Source organism: Lemur catta, chromosome 1 (assembly GCF_020740605.2).
Source record: "Lemur catta isolate mLemCat1 chromosome 1, mLemCat1.pri, whole genome shotgun sequence".
Classification (NCBI taxonomy): domain Eukaryota; kingdom Metazoa; phylum Chordata; class Mammalia; order Primates; family Lemuridae; genus Lemur; species Lemur catta.
In genome coordinates, this window is record NC_059128.1 from 65,773,305 (window position 1) to 65,789,330 (window position 16,026).

The following is a 16,026-nucleotide window of genomic DNA, read 5'->3' on the forward strand; positions in this document are numbered from 1 at the left end:
GCACACGAATAGGAACTCCCACGTGGCTGGCGGGGAGGTAAAATTGTACAGCCACTTTGGAAAAAACAGTTTCGCAGTTTCTTATAAAGTTACACATATAATAACCATATGACCCAGAATCCTATTTCTGGATATTTAATCAGGAGAAATGGAAAACCCCACTCAAAGACCCCTACAATTCATGAAAAGACTTCTATCCAAGTGTTTACAGTAGCTTTATTCATAATAGCACCAAACTGGGAGTAACCCAAAAGTCTCTCAGCTGGTGAATGGAAAAACAACTGATACATTCACCTAAGGGAATACTACTCGACAATAAAAAAGAACAAATTACTAATCTATGCAGCAACATGAATAGATCTCAAAAGCATTATGTTAAGTGAGGCCAGTGCGATAGCTCAAGCCTGTAATCCTAGCACTTTGGGAGGCTGAGGCAGGAGGATTGCTGAGGCCAGGTGTTTGAGGTTGCAGCGAGCTATGATGACAAGACTGTACTCTAGCCTGGGGGACAGAGCCAGACCCTGTCTCAAAAAAAAAAAAAAACAGGAACATTATGTTTTGTGAAAGAAAGAAACCACACACAAAGGGGCATATGTTGTACAATTCCATATATGTGATATTCTGGAAAAGGCAAAACTATAGGAACAGAAATCAACTTAGTAGTTGTCAGAGGTAAGGGGAAAGGATTCGCTAATTCATTGCAAAGGAGCATAACACATAGGGGAACTTTTTGGGGTGTTGGAAGTGTTCTACATATTGAGTGTAATAGTGATTAAGCAATTAAATACATTTGTCAAGTCTCATCAATCTGTATATTTTAAAAGGTGAATTTTGGTAGATATAGGTTATATCTTAATAAACCTATGTAACAAAAGATTCCCCTAAACCTGTTCTCCCAAAATTGGGCTCGGGAAGGTGACATCCAGGATCCCACCAGCTGCTCAGGGCTCTTCTTACAAAGATCATGACTTGAAGACAAAGCCCATACCTGGTCAGATGCTAATTTCTTTCCCCCAAAACCAGTGCTTACATTTCCGTACCTGCTTCTGGCTTCCAGGCTTGGGCAGGACATGCTCTGACCAAGCTCTAATTTGGGGCTTGTAATCCTATTGTCACCTATTAACCTAGCCAATGTTTCTGGTCACTGGGGCTGAGCATGCCAGATGTTTGGCCTACCTGTGAAATCCCACCTTCAGGAGCAAGGAGCACTTCTGCCTCTGTGCAGTGGGCAGTGTGCAGCCTCATGTGGTCCCAGAGTGTATGTTTAGGGGGTCTCTCGTTTCAGTGCTTCTCACATGGGTCAACTGTTCCAGTGTGCGGTGGGCCACCCGAGTTCAAGACATCTTCACAGCTGGCAAGCTCCTGGCCTTGGCCCTGATCATTACCATGGGGGTTGTACAGATATGCAAAGGTGAGTGTCTTGGGAACAACTGGGCCACACCCAACTTTCCTCCACCCCTTCCATGTACACACCCTGAGATCTCCGAATTCTGGTCTTGAGTGACTTCTCTTCTTCATCTTCTCTTGCTTGACAAACGGGAAGAGAAACCGTTTTCCCCAGGGCGGTTGAAAGTAGGAAATGCTTCCCGTAGTCTGTAAAGGTCAATCCTCCCATGCTCAGCCCATGGCCCCAGCACAGCTGAGTAAAGACCCCAGCTTTCTGGACTCCTATTGCCCTTTTACCCCAACCCCAGGGAAGCTCCCTGCGTCTTATATAGTGTGTCTTGTCCATGTAAAAATGGAGAACAGAGAAGGAGAATTTTATATGCTTCAAAATTACTTATAATCTCTGCAAGAGAGAGCTCTACATTCCCGGGGCCCCTGCCAACATTCCCCACTGGATTTGTTCCTTTCCAAGACCGAGTCTGTATTTGGTTTCCATGGGACCCGTGGCACCACGAGGCTCTGCCCAGTGTCACTGCCTCGTGGAGAAAGTCAGATGACAAACAGGGAGACCTCTCACCCGCCCACAAGCCCTGAAGGCAGTGTGGGGAGCCTGGGTTTTTACTCCAGGAAACATAATTAAGTCTCTGCTATATAATGAGCCTGATTATTTTAATCAGTTGGATTAAGTGCCTTAGCAGGTTATATATTGTTTTCAGGAATTTAGATTTAAGGAAATCACTGTGCTGTCATTTCAAAGATAGTGAGTCCCTTCTAATCTGATTTCAGTTCTTTCTCCTGGTCACTCTAATTTCCTAATTTCCTGTCTAAAGCTGGATTACAGGTGAATAAATAACATATGGTCAGTTACTCTGTATCTCATTACAATCTTAGTTGGCGACCTGTTTTGAGGGCCCACTGTGTGCTGGGCACTGTGATAAGGGCTAGGAAGGCAATTTAAAAGCTCTTTGATAAGGGACCCCTATTGTCAGGAATCTATACTTTGAAAAGAGAGACCAAACACACCTTAGAGATAGAAGGATATCAACAAAGCAAGCAAAACAACCTTGAACTAATATAGTGTTATGGAAGCTTATAGCTGAGAGTTTCTTGTTCATGATGCTTTCTTCATGAAAATGTGCAAACTTAAGATATCAGAGAAGGGAGTCAGGAGATTGCCGATGACTCCAATCCTGTTTCCAAAGCCCAGTTTACCTAGCCTTTCCTGCCAAGAAGCTTTGCCTTTTACAAAAGGAACATCCAGAACTGTGCTTTGAATCTGACTCCCCATTTGGAGCTCTTGGACCTGTATTTCCCCTTCTCCAATAATTGGGTTCACTGGAGACAGGACAAAGAGCTGGCATTTTCACCACAGGAAGGAGTAGGAGACCAGCCAGGGCAGGCCAGCGGCTGCTGGGTCTCTGATGTGTCTCTCTGAGCAGCCTCCTACTGGTTGTGTCCACAGGAGAATACTTCTGGCTGGAGCCAAAGAACGCATTTGAGAATTTCCAAGAACCTGACATCGGCCTCATCGCACTGGCCTTCCTTCAGGGCTCCTTTGCCTATGGAGGCTGGAACTTTCTTAATTACGTGACTGAGGAACTTGTTGATCCCTACAAGTGAGTTGAAATGGCCTCACCTCTTCCCCTCTCCCTGGCTGGGCCACAGCACCTGCTGCTGGGAAGAGGAGACAGGTGTCCACTGCCCGCTTCTCCTTCCCCTGCCCCATTCTGACTATGATCAGGTCTGTTCAAAAATAACAGCTCATCTCCCAGGAACTTAAACCATGTGCCATCCCCCCTGCCAGGAGGAGGAAAATGATCCAGTGACTGTCCCAGAACAGATTAAAAGCTGAAAACCATATTGCGATTGCACCACTGCCTTAGAGAATGGACTGTGCCCCGAGAGGCTTCTGGGCGTCTTACCTGTGTCAGGACGGGCTAGTCTTTGTGTCTTGAGGCAAGGAGAAAGGTGGAGACTCGGGTCAAGAGGAGATCAACAGGTGTGGAGCATATTTCCAGCCTGAGCTGTTTCATTTCCTTTAAATTATCCTGCCCATATGGAACAAAACCCACCTCCCAGGGAGAGGGAGCATCACAGGAGGCCACAGGGTTGGCCTCTCAGGAAGGTGGAGGGCATTCCCTGGACCCCATGGCGAGGTGGGCGTCGGGTGCCAGCCTCCCTCACCCCCTCTCCCTCCACAGGAACCTTCCCAGAGCCATCTTCATCTCCATCCCACTGGTCACATTTGTGTATGTCTTTGCCAATGTCGCTTATGTCACTGCAATGTCCCCCCAGGAGCTGCTGGCGTCCAACGCAGTCGCTGTGGTAAGAAATCCAAGTCCCGGTCTCGCACCCCAGGAGTGCTGGCGTGGACTTGCCCATGTGGCCCCACTCACCTTTCCCTGATCCATGGCCTCGTGGAAGCGGAAATCACCCCAAGTCCTCAGGGCAGAAACCAAGTGTCTTCACTGGGGCATCTTCAAGTGCCCAGGAGCAAACCTGGCTGGGTTGTAACTAGAATAGCTACAGTGGCAGAACCGAGTCATTGCCACAGAGACTGCACTGTCCGAGAAGCTAAAATACTGACTGACCCTTTGCAAAAAAGTTTGCTGGCTCCTGATCTAGGGCACTTTAAATGTAAGGATGAGGATGATATAATAAAAGAGACAGGCTCCTCAGAAAGACACGATCTTGCCAAAACATGCCATTTCTCTCTTCCTCTGTTTCCTCCTCTAGAAAACATGCAGCCCAACTCCCTCCCTCAGCAGGGAAAAGTGGGTGCTCGTGAGCGAATTAGAAGTAGGACTGGGTTGTGCTCTCTGGAGAAAGAGATCGCACAGGTCCGAGGGCCTGGGATCCTCTATATCCAAGAAAGACCTGGTAGCTGTGTCACCCCCTCACCTGGTTTCAGTCTGGGCCACCACCCTACCCTGCCAAACCTGTGGTTTCCCTGGTCTTATCTCTGAAGACTGTACAGAAAAGAGCCCTCCCTTCCCCCCAGGTAGCCTGTTCCTATGACAAACAGCCTTCTCCAGTAATGTGCTATGATCCTGGCTCAGAGAATACAGAAAAGCTCGTCCCAGCCTTTCATAGTCCTTCAATACATGAAGACTAGTCTCTAGCTTCACAATCTGTTCTTTCTCAGCCTAAGCAGGAGCTTGTGCTTATCATTTTACTCCCAATTCATCTGTTTCTGTGAATTTAGAAATTCTCACCCTATGAATTAGAATTCACCCTGATTTTACAAATGGGAAACTAAGGCTCAGGGCCGGGTGCGGTGGCTCACGCCTGTAATCCTAACACTCTGGGAGGCTGAGGCAGGCGGATCGTTTGAGCTCAGGAGTTCAAGACCAGCCTGAGCAAGAGCAAGACCCCGTCTCTACTAAAAAAAAAATAGAAATTAGCTGGACAACTGAAAGTATATATATAAAAAATTAGCCAGGGATGGTGGCGCATGCCTGTAGTCTCAGCTACTCAGGAGGCTGAGGCAGGAGGATCACTTGAGCCCAGGAGTTTGAGGTTGCTGTGAGCTAGGCTGATGCCACAGCACTCTAGCCCGGGCAACAGAGTGAAACTCTACCTCAAAAAAAAAAAAAAAAGAAAGAAAGAAAGAAACTAAGGCTCAAAAATCGTGAACCTTGCTCAAGGTCTCCCAGTGCCTAGATGTAGGAGTAGGATTTGAACCCAGATCTGCCTGACTCACAAGCCTGTGCCCCTTCCTTTGCTGGAGAAATCATGTAATGTATGTGAGGCCTGGACTCACAGCACCTGGCTTCCAATCCTGTCCCCTCCACTCCCTGGGCATATGAGCTTCGGCAAGCCTCAGTTTCCTCAGCCATGAAATAAGAATAATTATTAATTCATTATTATTATTACCACCACACACTGTCTCTGTCAGTTAATTAGCCCGAGACACGTATTGCTGCCCCCTGTGTAACTGTTACTGTGGGAAGTGGCGGTTCAGCCAGGGACTCTCAGGGAACTTAGCCGGAGAGAACCTCAAGAGTGGAGATGGGGAGAAGCTTTCCCAGCCAGGAAGTTTGCATTGAGAGGCGGGGAGCTGTCACCTTTCCTGCCCTGCTTATCCCTTTTGTTTTCTCTCCCAGACTTTTGGAGAGAAGCTCCTTGGGGTCATGGCCTGGATCATGCCCATTTCCGTTGCTCTGTCCACATTTGGAGGCGTTAATGGGTCTCTCTTCACCTCCTCCCGGTGAGTGCTGCCTCGGCCCTTCCCGGGCCAGGGGCTGCTCTGCTGTGCACACTGCTCTATGTGTATGTGGCGGGCTTGTCTCTGTCAGTGGGGGTCTGTGCGGGCACCTGGATGGTGGACTTGCACCAGGCAATTGCTCACGTGAGGTGTGCATGTCAGTGTGGACACTGACGGGTGTGTGCTGCCCGTGTGGTCACCCGTGACATGTGTGACACACAGGTCCTAGGTGTCTCACAGGGAGTGGCTTACCTCATTTCAAAATTAGCAGAAGACTGAGAGGGCCCGGGGCCTGCCTGAGGCAGTCCCGGTCAGGGGCAGGGATAGCAGCAGGACAGTGTCTTGGCTACAGTCCTAGAGCCCTGTCTCCACTCACCTGGAAAGAGCCTCTGCTGGCTAGAAAGGAACCCCACTCTGAAAGGGCCCAGGAAGAAGACTTGTACTTGGGGCCTGTGGGTCTGGCCTCCCATGAATGTTCTGGAACCAGACTGCAGGCGGATGGGATCACTCTGATGACCCTGAGGATGCAGGGCTCCCCCGTGCTCGACAGGCAGCTGGGAAGGCATTCAAGTGCCACCCATGGGCCCCGGGCGGAGAATGTGAAGTGAGAGAGAGCATGGGGAGAGTGGAAAGAAAAAACACTCCTCCAAAGAAAGACCTTTCAGCCATGACCTCCACCCCAAAACTCTCTGGGAAGCCAGAAGCACGAGTGGGCGCGGGAGTCCCAGCTCCTGCCTCCACACAGCCAGGGACCCAGGCCCTCCTTTGTGTCCTTTCTTGCTGTCCTTAGACTGGACTGTTGAGACTGGCGGATGTTGCATGATTTCCATTTGCGTGGTTCAAGGGGTCCTCCCAGGGTTCTTAGAAAGCCCCCATCCCTCAGGGCACAGTCCTCACAAGATGAGTCCCTGAGTTCAGCTGCTTCCAACGCCATCCCATCAGGGAGGAGTTCCTGTGAAATGACAAGGAAGTGGCATGTTTTCAGGACCCAGGGCAGGAAAGAGGTGGTGTGGGTATGCCCCGTACCCCAGGACCCTGTGACGCTCACCCACAGCAACCTCATGTGCATGTTACACAGGAGCAGTGGCCACCTGGAGGCCCCAGCCGAGGGCGAGCAGTGGAAGAGCAGTGACCCATGAGGCTCCTGGGGATCTGTTGGAGGAGAGCGACTGGCTACAGTCGCTTTAGAGTGGGGTCTGCAGAGGCCAAGCAGCGGTCTGCGTGCATGTGGTATAGCTGCGTGTGCATGCAGGAGATGGCGCATGGTGTGCTCGGCCTCTGATTCTGAAGCCAGACCTCACCCACCCAGGCCTCCTTCATTCATCTTCCCAGTTCCTTCCTTCCTTTCACCTCCTTCCCTCCTCTCTTTCTCTCTTGTCTTCTGGGGTATCGAGAGGATGGTTCTTCCTGAGGAGTCAGAGTGTGTGTGGGTGTGTGCTATGCTTAATGTCATCGTCTCCTCTGTTGTCGGCTAACCGGGCAAGAATTGTCTCTTGTGAACTTGACACTTGCAAATGCAGTTGGACCTGGACAGTTACACTTGGTCCTGGCTGCATGTGGAGGAAGGATGTGAATGCGGGGCCCTGGCTATTTGCACGATGAGGCCCACAGAGCAGCTGGGGCTCAGTCTGGTGCATGAGGCTGCACTGTAGAGGGGGCAGGAGCATGGGGGGAGGGGCAAGGATGCGTGTGGCTGCATGAAACCAGTGACAGTAGCCTAGGTAGTTCATGATGGTCACTGCTCATGGGTACTTGGGGCACAGTCAACTCCCACACTGCTTATGATCTGCTCCACTCTACCATACACAAATTACAAAGTAAGTGACAATTCTTTTCAGAGCTCCCAGTGGGCTAGGGCTATACCTTTCTGTTCCTGTCACACTATCCCCTTCCTCTCATCCCTTAAGTGCACCTTTCCCTAGAAAAAAGAACAATGGTCTAATTTGCACTAATATATAAATGACTACTAACAGCTTATAGTATTCTCTTTTTTCTTAGTAGAGGGAAGAAGTGCTTTTTATGGTAAAATTTTTCTTTTTTATTGATACATAATAGATATGCATATTTTCAGACTACACATGATATTTTGATATATTTGCATAATGTGTAAAGATCAAGTCAGGGTAATTGGGATATCATCACTTTAAATATTTATATTTATGCTAGGAACATTCAAATTATTCTCTTAAAATTTCTCTTTTAAAAAATACTTTCTGGCACAGTGGCTCAAGCCTATAATCCCAGCACTTTGGGAGGCCAAGGTGGGAAGATTGCTTGAGGCCAGGAGTTTGAGACCAGCCTGGGCAACATAGTGAGACCCCCATCTCTACAAAAAATTTTTTAAAATTTGTGGGTGTGGTGGCTCATGCTATTGGGCAAGCTGAGGCAGGAGGATTGCTTGAGCTCAGCAGTTCAAGGTTGTAGTGAGCTATAATTGCGCTACTGCACTCTAGCCCAGGCAACAGAGCAAGATCCTATCTCAAAAAAAAGAAAAAATACTTTTTTTGTTTTATTTTGTTTTGTTTTGAAATTACTCACAATCCTACCACTCAGAGATAATCGGTTGGCATTTTAACATATTTTTACATGCCCATAAATAATTTTTAAATTAATTGGAATTACAGTTTTCTATTGTGCTTTTTTTATTTAACATTATATTGTGAGCATGTTCTCATGTAATCACTTTTTTTCAAAAACATTATTATGAATATAATATTCCATCTTATACCAAATTTAATCAACCTACTTTTAAGCATTTAGGACATTTCCAATTCTTTCTTATCAGAATATCTTTGTATACATGTTTCACCAACTCTGTTCATTTCTCTTAGATGGCTTCTTGGGAATAGAATAAGTAGCTTTAAGGATATAAAATTTAAATACAATTTATATAAAATACACAGATCATAAGTGTTCAGTTTGATGAGGTTTTTTTTTTTAGAGACAGGGTCTTACTATGTGGTCCAGGCTAGCCTTGAACTCCTGGGGGCTCAGTTGATCCTCCTGCCTCAGCCTCCCAATTATTAATAGCTGGGACTATAGGCACACATGCCACTGTACCTGGCTCCAGTTTGATGAGTTTTGACAGCTGTAGACAGCCATGTAACCACCACCCAACATAAGGTCTAGACTGTTTCTACCACCTATTCCCCACCCCCACAAAGGCAACTACTTTCTGACTAGGATAAGAATGTTCTTAAAGCTTTCCATGTACAATTCAGCCCCAGCGTAGCAGGGAATCTGTATCCCTTGAGGATGGGGAGGCACGCTTTTAAAGGTTTGAAGACCTTAGGCAAAAGAGAGAGGCTGCTCCTGCACCTTCCTCACGCTGGCAGCAGCAGCCTGAGGAGTGACTAGGTGCAATCACCTGTAACCCTGAGCCACCCAGACCACACTCGGGGTTTCCATGCACCCGGGACTCATCCACATATCCACTGGCTGCCTCTGGTTTGCCTGCACCTGCATTTGTGAACACAGGTCCCGTGATTAGTGGTCTAGAAGGTGTGCACGCAAACGTGGGTACCTGGTTGGAGGGGATGCCCCTGCGTGGGCAGAAGGTAGGAATGGAGGAGGGAGCCCCGGCTTGGTGGTCCATGGGCTACCCCCACACTGACCTGCGTTTCTCCCTGCCAGGCTGTTCTTTGCTGGAGCCAGAGAGGGCCACCTTCCCAGAGTGCTGGCCATGATCCACGTGAGGCGCTGCACCCCAATCCCAGCCCTGCTCTTCACAGTAAGGGCCCTTCCTGCTGCCAACCCTACACACATCCTCCCTCTCTTTGTGCCTACTCTAAGCTAGGGGTTCACACTTTCCGCACACACCCCTTGCACCCCGCTGGTCTGCTCCTAGGTCTCACTGGGTCTTAGAGAATCTGACAAATTGATATTCATGAGCTTTAATAATATCATGGGATCCAGCAAGGAAAGACCCTGAGTCCTGAAACACCTAAGGCCCTCAGCCTGGCTCATTTCCATTCCCCTGTCCTTTTGGGTCCTACTGAGCAGGCTGCCTCAGGATTCTCCAATCTGACAAAGAAACTTCTCTGCCCAGGTCCTCCTCGCACCTGTAACCACAGGTTGTGACACTGGGCCTCTGTTCCTGACTGGTCCTGGCAGACACCTGCCTTTCCCCGTTAAGTTTCTTGCATCAAGGTACCCAGTCTCTTGAGAAACATCACTGGAACAAATTCAAGGTTAAGGGTACATTAAATAAGAAAAATCATAAAGACAGGAAGACTGGTAAATTGAAGAGGGGGGAAAGGAAACTTGGGATGGGGAAGAAATGGGGGTCAAATGTGCCCAGAGTGGAACCATTTAGAGAGAGCTAAAGGAAGGAACAAAGAATTGTCCTCACTGAGTCTTTTGAGTTATTTCTGTTCTCCTTATGGATCCTAAATAAAGCATTAGAAATGACTGGTCCACCAGAGAAGCAGCTACAGATCAGGATGACAGAGCCCTTGGGAGTCAAGAGCATCGTACAACACCAGGAGGAATTTCAGAATGTTCAGATACAGGACGAAGGTCACCTTGATTGGTTAGTTGTGAAAGGTGGCTGGAGAGATGATATGCCCAGTGGGCCACACACTTTTTTTTTTTTCAGTTTGAGCTGTCGGTGCAGTACTGTGACTGCAAGGCAAGTACAGCAAGAATCAGGCCTATTCACCTGGTAAAACTTCTGGATTATTCTCACCATCAGACCTCATGGGAGAACTGAACTTTTTATTGGCCTTCACAAATCATCAGAGGGAAAGAGTGTGGTTTTGAGAGAAAGCCACAGAGATGATTTTGAAGTTGCAAAGTAGACTCACTCCATCAAGAAAACCTCAGGGGATGTTTTGAGGGTTAAATGAGTTAATATTTGTAGAATGCTAAAAATAGGACCTGGCACATAGTAAGTGCTTTGTAACTGGTTATGAAATTAAGAAAGAGGCCAGCACAGTGGCTCACACCTGTAATCCTAGCAATCTGGGAGGCCGAGGCAGGAGGATCACTTTCAGCTCAGGAGTTCGAGACCAGCCTGAGCAAGAGTGAGACCCCGTCTCTACTAAGAAAATAGAAAGAAATTAGCTGGACAACTAAAATATATAGAAAAAATTAGCTGGGCATGGTGGCGCATGCCTGTAGTCCCAGCTACTCAGAAGGCTGAGACAGTAGGATTGCTTGAGCCCAGGAGTTTGAGGTTGCTGTGAGCTAGGCTGATGCCATGGCACTCTAGCCCGGGCAACAGAGTGAGACTCTGTCTAAAAAAAAAAAAAATGAAATTAAGAAAGAGAGAGAGGAAAGGAAGTGAAGGAGGGAGGGAGGCAGAGAGAGGAAGGAAAATAAATTAGATGACTCAGCCAGGAGGAAAGGATAAGGGCAAGAATAAAGCATTAATCTGCAGTTAACAATCTTCCCTAGGGGATAAAAAATTAGAAATTAGCTTGAGCTATAACCAAGAGAGAAGTGTAAATGAGACCAGGGCTGACAGAACCACGTAACACCAGTGTGACCAGTTTATGGCTAGATTGGTTAGTGCCCATGCTATACCAGTGGTTAAATATTGTGATTATCACCCCTACAATAAGAAAGAACTTCCAAGCAATGAAGGTGTTAGTAACAACCTGGCTACTAAGAGAGGTTGTAAAGTCTCCATTTTGAGACATGGCATCATGTGCCTGGAGGCTTGGGAACAGCCCCTGACCTGTACACACTCCCCCAGTCTCTGAATGCCTTTCTGATCACTGATGAGCTCCTCCCCCTTCCCCAGTGCATCTCCACCCTGCTGATGCTGGTCACCAGCGACATGTACACACTCATCAACTACGTGGGCTTCATCAACTACCTCTTCTATGGGGTCACGATTGCTGGACAGATAGTCCTTCGCTGGAAGAAGCCTGATATTCCCCGCCCCATCAAGGTGAGAGAACCTCCCATGGGGGTCCCCTCCTCTTCCTCTATGGTTCTAGCTGCAGGTCATTTTTTTAAAAATATTTTTTCTTTTTTTTTTAAAAAAAAACTATTTTTACTTTTTTTTTAGTCTACCTGTAGATTTTCTACCTCAACCACACTGGAATGCATGCAGGTCATATTTTTAAGTCACCTCTGTTTTTAGCTGCTGACCCCAGACCGTCATCTCTGTGAAGGTAGCAGACCCTTTGGGAAGCAAGGATCATGTGTGACTGGGACGGCCATGTCCATTCTCCACGGGGAACAGGACCAGAGCAAATTGGAGCTGGGGAATAAGATTTAATGTCACTTTCATCATGTCATTCCTTTCTTTCCTACCACTCTGGGTCTTAAACTCCAGTTGATTTTTTTCAAGATTCTCTTGTCTTTACAACATTTCTCCCTGCCCCTCCAGATAGCCGGCTTCTCCCTGTGCTATGTCTCTATTCCAGAATGCGTTTCCTCCTCCCGTCAGCCTATCCACAGTCTAACCATTTTCCAAATGGGCCTCAAGTACCTCCTCTATCTTGAAGCTTTCCAGTTCACTTTTACAGACCTCCATGATCCTCCCTTTTTAAAGTCCTGTGGCCCTACGCATAGCAGGCTGCTCAGAGAACTGAATGATCGCTGTAAGAACTAACTTTGCGGTAGGAATGAATGGGATTGCTCAGAACAAGATATGCTAGAGTGTTATGGGCTCTCCTACCAATTAGAAGAACAGAGGATAGCCTGGAGCTATTTGAACAATCCTATTCTAGAAGCAGAAACTAGATGCTTCTAGAAGATTCTTCTAGCTGAGAAAGCTCTCAGTTCCCCACTGGCATTTTCACTGCTACTTTTCTCCTGCCCTTAGAAAACATGCTAGAGTAGAGGGCAGAGGAGGTAGAATGACCCCATGTCCCCACCACATGCCTCAGGGGAGGATGAGGAGGAGGGCAGCTGAATCAGGGCTGCCCCTGGAGTCCTGAGGAGGACGCTCTTGGGAACGCCCCGCATGTGGTCAGCAAGGAGGGAACTGATGCTTCCTTCTGAACGGAAGTGAAAACCCCAGGCTGCTTTATACTATGCTGGGTTTCCTGATTTCTTGCATCTTGGCAGATTTTTCTCAGACTGCTTCGGAGAAACAGTTTGGGGATGATCTTGGTGTGAGGGACACTCGCCACGTTGTGCCCAGATGAGGCCTGTCTAGAAGTGGGCCAGGAGAGGGAGCCTGGCTGACCTAGGTCACGTTCATCCTGCATCTCTCCTCCCCGCTAGGGCCTCAGCAAACGCGCACGGATGCGGGGCAAGCTTCTCAACCCCCATGGGCATCTCTGGCCACTGCGGGCACCTGGCACTGATGATGAGGCCTTGTCTGAGCCCACCTGAGAGGGAGGATGTGGGCAATGAGGATCCTTCCTTCCCTGGTCCCCCCACCCTCTCCTGTCCCACTGCCCAAGTTATCAACGTTGGTTGCCATAACACCTGCCCTATCAGGGCTTGGGGTGTGGGAGCCGCAGAACTGAGTGAGGCCCAGCCTTTGCGCTGAAGAACACTCCCTGTGGGGAAGAAGAGAGAGGGTGCCCCGAGCCTGGGGCTGCGGGGACCACACAGCTCACAGTGCCTCTTCTCCACAGATCAACCTGCTGTTCCCCATCATCTACTTGCTGTTCTGGGCCTTCCTGCTGGTCTTCAGCCTGTGGTCGGAGCCGGTGGTGTGCGGCACCGGCCTGGCCATCATGCTGACAGGAGTGCCCGTCTATTTCCTGGGTGTTTACTGGCAACACAAGCCCAAGTGTTTCGATGACTTCATTGGTGAGTTGCTGGAGGCTCTGGGGTGGCCAGAGGAATGGAGCGGTCAGCAACGGGGCGGGCGAGCCACCAGGATCGGGAGGCCTAGGCTCACCTTCCCCTGAGTCCACAGAGCTCTGGAGAAGGAGTTGGGGTCAGGAAAGGCAGATGTCTTCCCAGAGGCCTCTGAGGAGTCTCCATGCAGACCTTAGACCCACAGGCACAGGCAACCTGTCAGTCCTCCTGCAGGAGCTGCCCAGGCTGGGTGGAGACCAGCAGAGACTCTGGAATTGGGGTCAGTAGGCATAGGGAAGGCGGAAGGCTGGGCCTGGATGAGCAAGGGGGAGCTGACAGAAGATGCAGGAGGCAGATGAGGTGGCCGTCGCCTGGAGAGGGAGTCTCCAAAAGGCATTGACTGCTGAGACCACACCTGGGGTGGGAGAGCCGGGAAGGGCCAGGCTGGTGGGATGCTCAGCACAGACCTGGTTTCTGTGTGGTCTCCTTCTACAGAGTTGCTGACCCTGGTGAGCCAGAAGATGTGTGTGGTCGTGTACCCCGAGGCAGAGAGCGGCTCAGGGACAGAGGGGACAAATGATGACATGGAGGAGCAGCGGCAGCCCATCTACCAACCCACTGACACCAAGGACAAGGACTTGGTGGGGCAGCCCCAGCCCTGAGGACTGCCTCCCTCAGCAGCTACTCTCCCCTTCATCCCCTTCCGGCCTTCCTTCCCTGCCTGGGTCCCCCCAACACACACACACACACACACACACACACACACACACACACGCCTCTTTGCTTCTGTCAGGCAGGGCAGGACCTGGGTGTGGGTGGTGAGAAATTATAAACAGACACTGACACTTGTACCCAAAGAACCTGCCTCTCACCCCAGTGCTGCCCACACTCAGCTTTTAGAGAGGAACGGAGAGCCAAGGGTGCCCGCAGGGCCCTCCCTCCAGGCCACAGCCTCAGCTGCCTCTTCAGGAACCGGAGTTCACGGCTGCCTTCCCTCCTACTCCTGACCAAGGGAGGCCTCGGTTCGGAGAGCAGTGGCAGCCACAGTGAGTTGGCTGGGGGGACAGACTCAAGGAAAGGTATCACCAGTGAAGATTGGCTGGAGAGACCCAAACCCCTTTCTGTCCACCAGGGGCCCAAAGTCAGGGGGGATGCTGCCCTCTGCCCTCGTTGCCCGGCTCCTGCCCTACCTCCACCCACCGCAGCCTGGACTCCCTGTCAGAGTAAGGCTCCTTTCAGGGTAATACCTCCCCACTGAGCAAGGGACCAAGGAGAAGGAGAGCTGCCCCAACCCCTCCCCTCAAGCCAGGCCTGTGGAATGGTTCGGAAGGGCTCAGATTGCAGAGACCCAGCCCTGCCCCTGCCTCCTGCCTCCGGCCCCAACATGGTGCCAAAGCTTCTGGAAGCCAGAAAGTCTTCTTACTCGTAATGCAGTGGACATCTCTCTCCTAGTGACAAAGCCACTCAGCAGCTCCCCTCCCACCCTAGGGAAGGAGCAGTCACCCTGTCAGCCCTGCAGCCACACCCCGGCACAGTCACCCCGAGCCAGCGCTGCCAGCCGCACCCACCAGGCCCTCATCCTCCTCTCTGGACCTTGGCTCGGGAACTGGGTGTGAAGGATCCCCAAGCCCTTCAGGCCTGAAATCAGAGCCAAATCAGCCTTAAATTGCACCCCCATCCAAGAACTGGGCCTAAAAATACTCCCTTATTTCTAACCCTCAGGACAGACCTGGTATTGAATGTCTCCCCCAGGAGGAAGGGTACTTTCCCACCTCCCCAGAGGGGCCCATTCCACGTCTTCAGAGACTGCGTGGGGAGAGCCTGTTTTCCGAAGGCCAGTTGCCCACCCTCCCCTAACTCAGATAACTCTCCCTCCTCTCCAGTCTCACCACCATCCTGTCTTGGGACAGGATGGGAGGGCAGTGGCAGGATGGCACCCACCCCAGAGACCCTCAGAAAGGCCCCCTGTGGTATGCGGCCTTCTGACTGTCCGCTGTGCTCCAGAGGAAGCCTTGGTGTTAGCCCTGGGCCTTGAGGCCTCCCCAGCGACACCTGCTGTGCTAAGGACACAGCAGGATTCTCTCTGCGCCCCCTCTGCATTCCGTCTGCTTAAACTGGAGTACCCAGGGGTCCCTCCTGGCCTGGGTCATGTCCCCAGCTCCCCACCCGGCTTGCCTGCCCCATAGGTGGTGAGATGCCACGGTTGGTCCGAATTATGGCCCCTTCCATGTAGAACCAGGCAGGCTGGGGTTGGCCCCTGGAGGGTCAGGGGACCATCTTCCTGTTCCTTCCCATTCCTCCAACCTCCTCACCTCCTTCAATTATTATTTTTTTGTAAAGTGGATGCCTTACTTTTTGGATAAATATTTTTGAAGCTAGTGTTTCTATTTCTTTCGGATTTTTAATGTACGGTTATTTTGGGGGTGGACAGAGTTAGAACCTTGATAATAATCTTCTGTCTTTAACTTGGTTTAGGTTTTGGAGTTTCGTTTGTTTGTTTTGTGGAGAGTTTTTTTTTTCTTTTGATGTAATAAAATTTTAAATGGAAATGGAGTTTGTGGTGTTGATAATTGAGTCAACTTCTGAGACAGGAATCACCAGGCATTCCAGGTGCCTTCCGGGGTGGCACTCCTAAAAGCCGTGCTCTCTGTGACTTCCACTCTCCAGGCCTCAGTGCCAGCACCCTCGAACAACTCTCTTTTTGAAACAAAAACACTGTCAAA

The 16,026-nt window shown here is 49.8% G+C and overlaps 1 protein-coding gene across 4 annotated transcripts in view; it reads left to right on the forward strand.

Moving 5' to 3' along the window:
• SLC7A8 (solute carrier family 7 member 8) overlaps positions 1-15,681 on the forward strand; it is a 51,906-nt gene extending 36,225 nt beyond the window's left edge. For 2 of the 4 annotated variants that reach the window (XM_045525557.1, XM_045525567.1), the window contains 10 exons: positions 1,286-1,411; positions 2,849-3,002; positions 3,588-3,711; positions 5,493-5,596; positions 9,227-9,323; positions 11,340-11,489; positions 13,135-13,312; positions 13,799-13,944; positions 14,792-14,913; positions 15,026-15,681. In XM_045525557.1, coding sequence (XP_045381513.1) covers positions 1,286-1,411; positions 2,849-3,002; positions 3,588-3,711; positions 5,493-5,596; positions 9,227-9,323; positions 11,340-11,489; positions 13,135-13,312; positions 13,799-13,944; positions 14,792-14,913; positions 15,026-15,338 — 1,514 coding nt within the window. In that variant the 3' untranslated portion in view covers positions 15,339-15,681. Of the gene's footprint in view, positions 1-1,285; positions 1,412-2,848; positions 3,003-3,587; positions 3,712-5,492; positions 5,597-9,226; positions 9,324-11,339; positions 11,490-13,134; positions 13,313-13,798; positions 14,130-14,435; positions 14,914-15,025 lie in introns of those variants that run through there. The other 2 variants (XM_045525576.1, XM_045525582.1) reach the window with 2 other exon arrangements.
• The last annotated feature ends 345 nt before the right edge of the window (positions 15,682-16,026 follow it).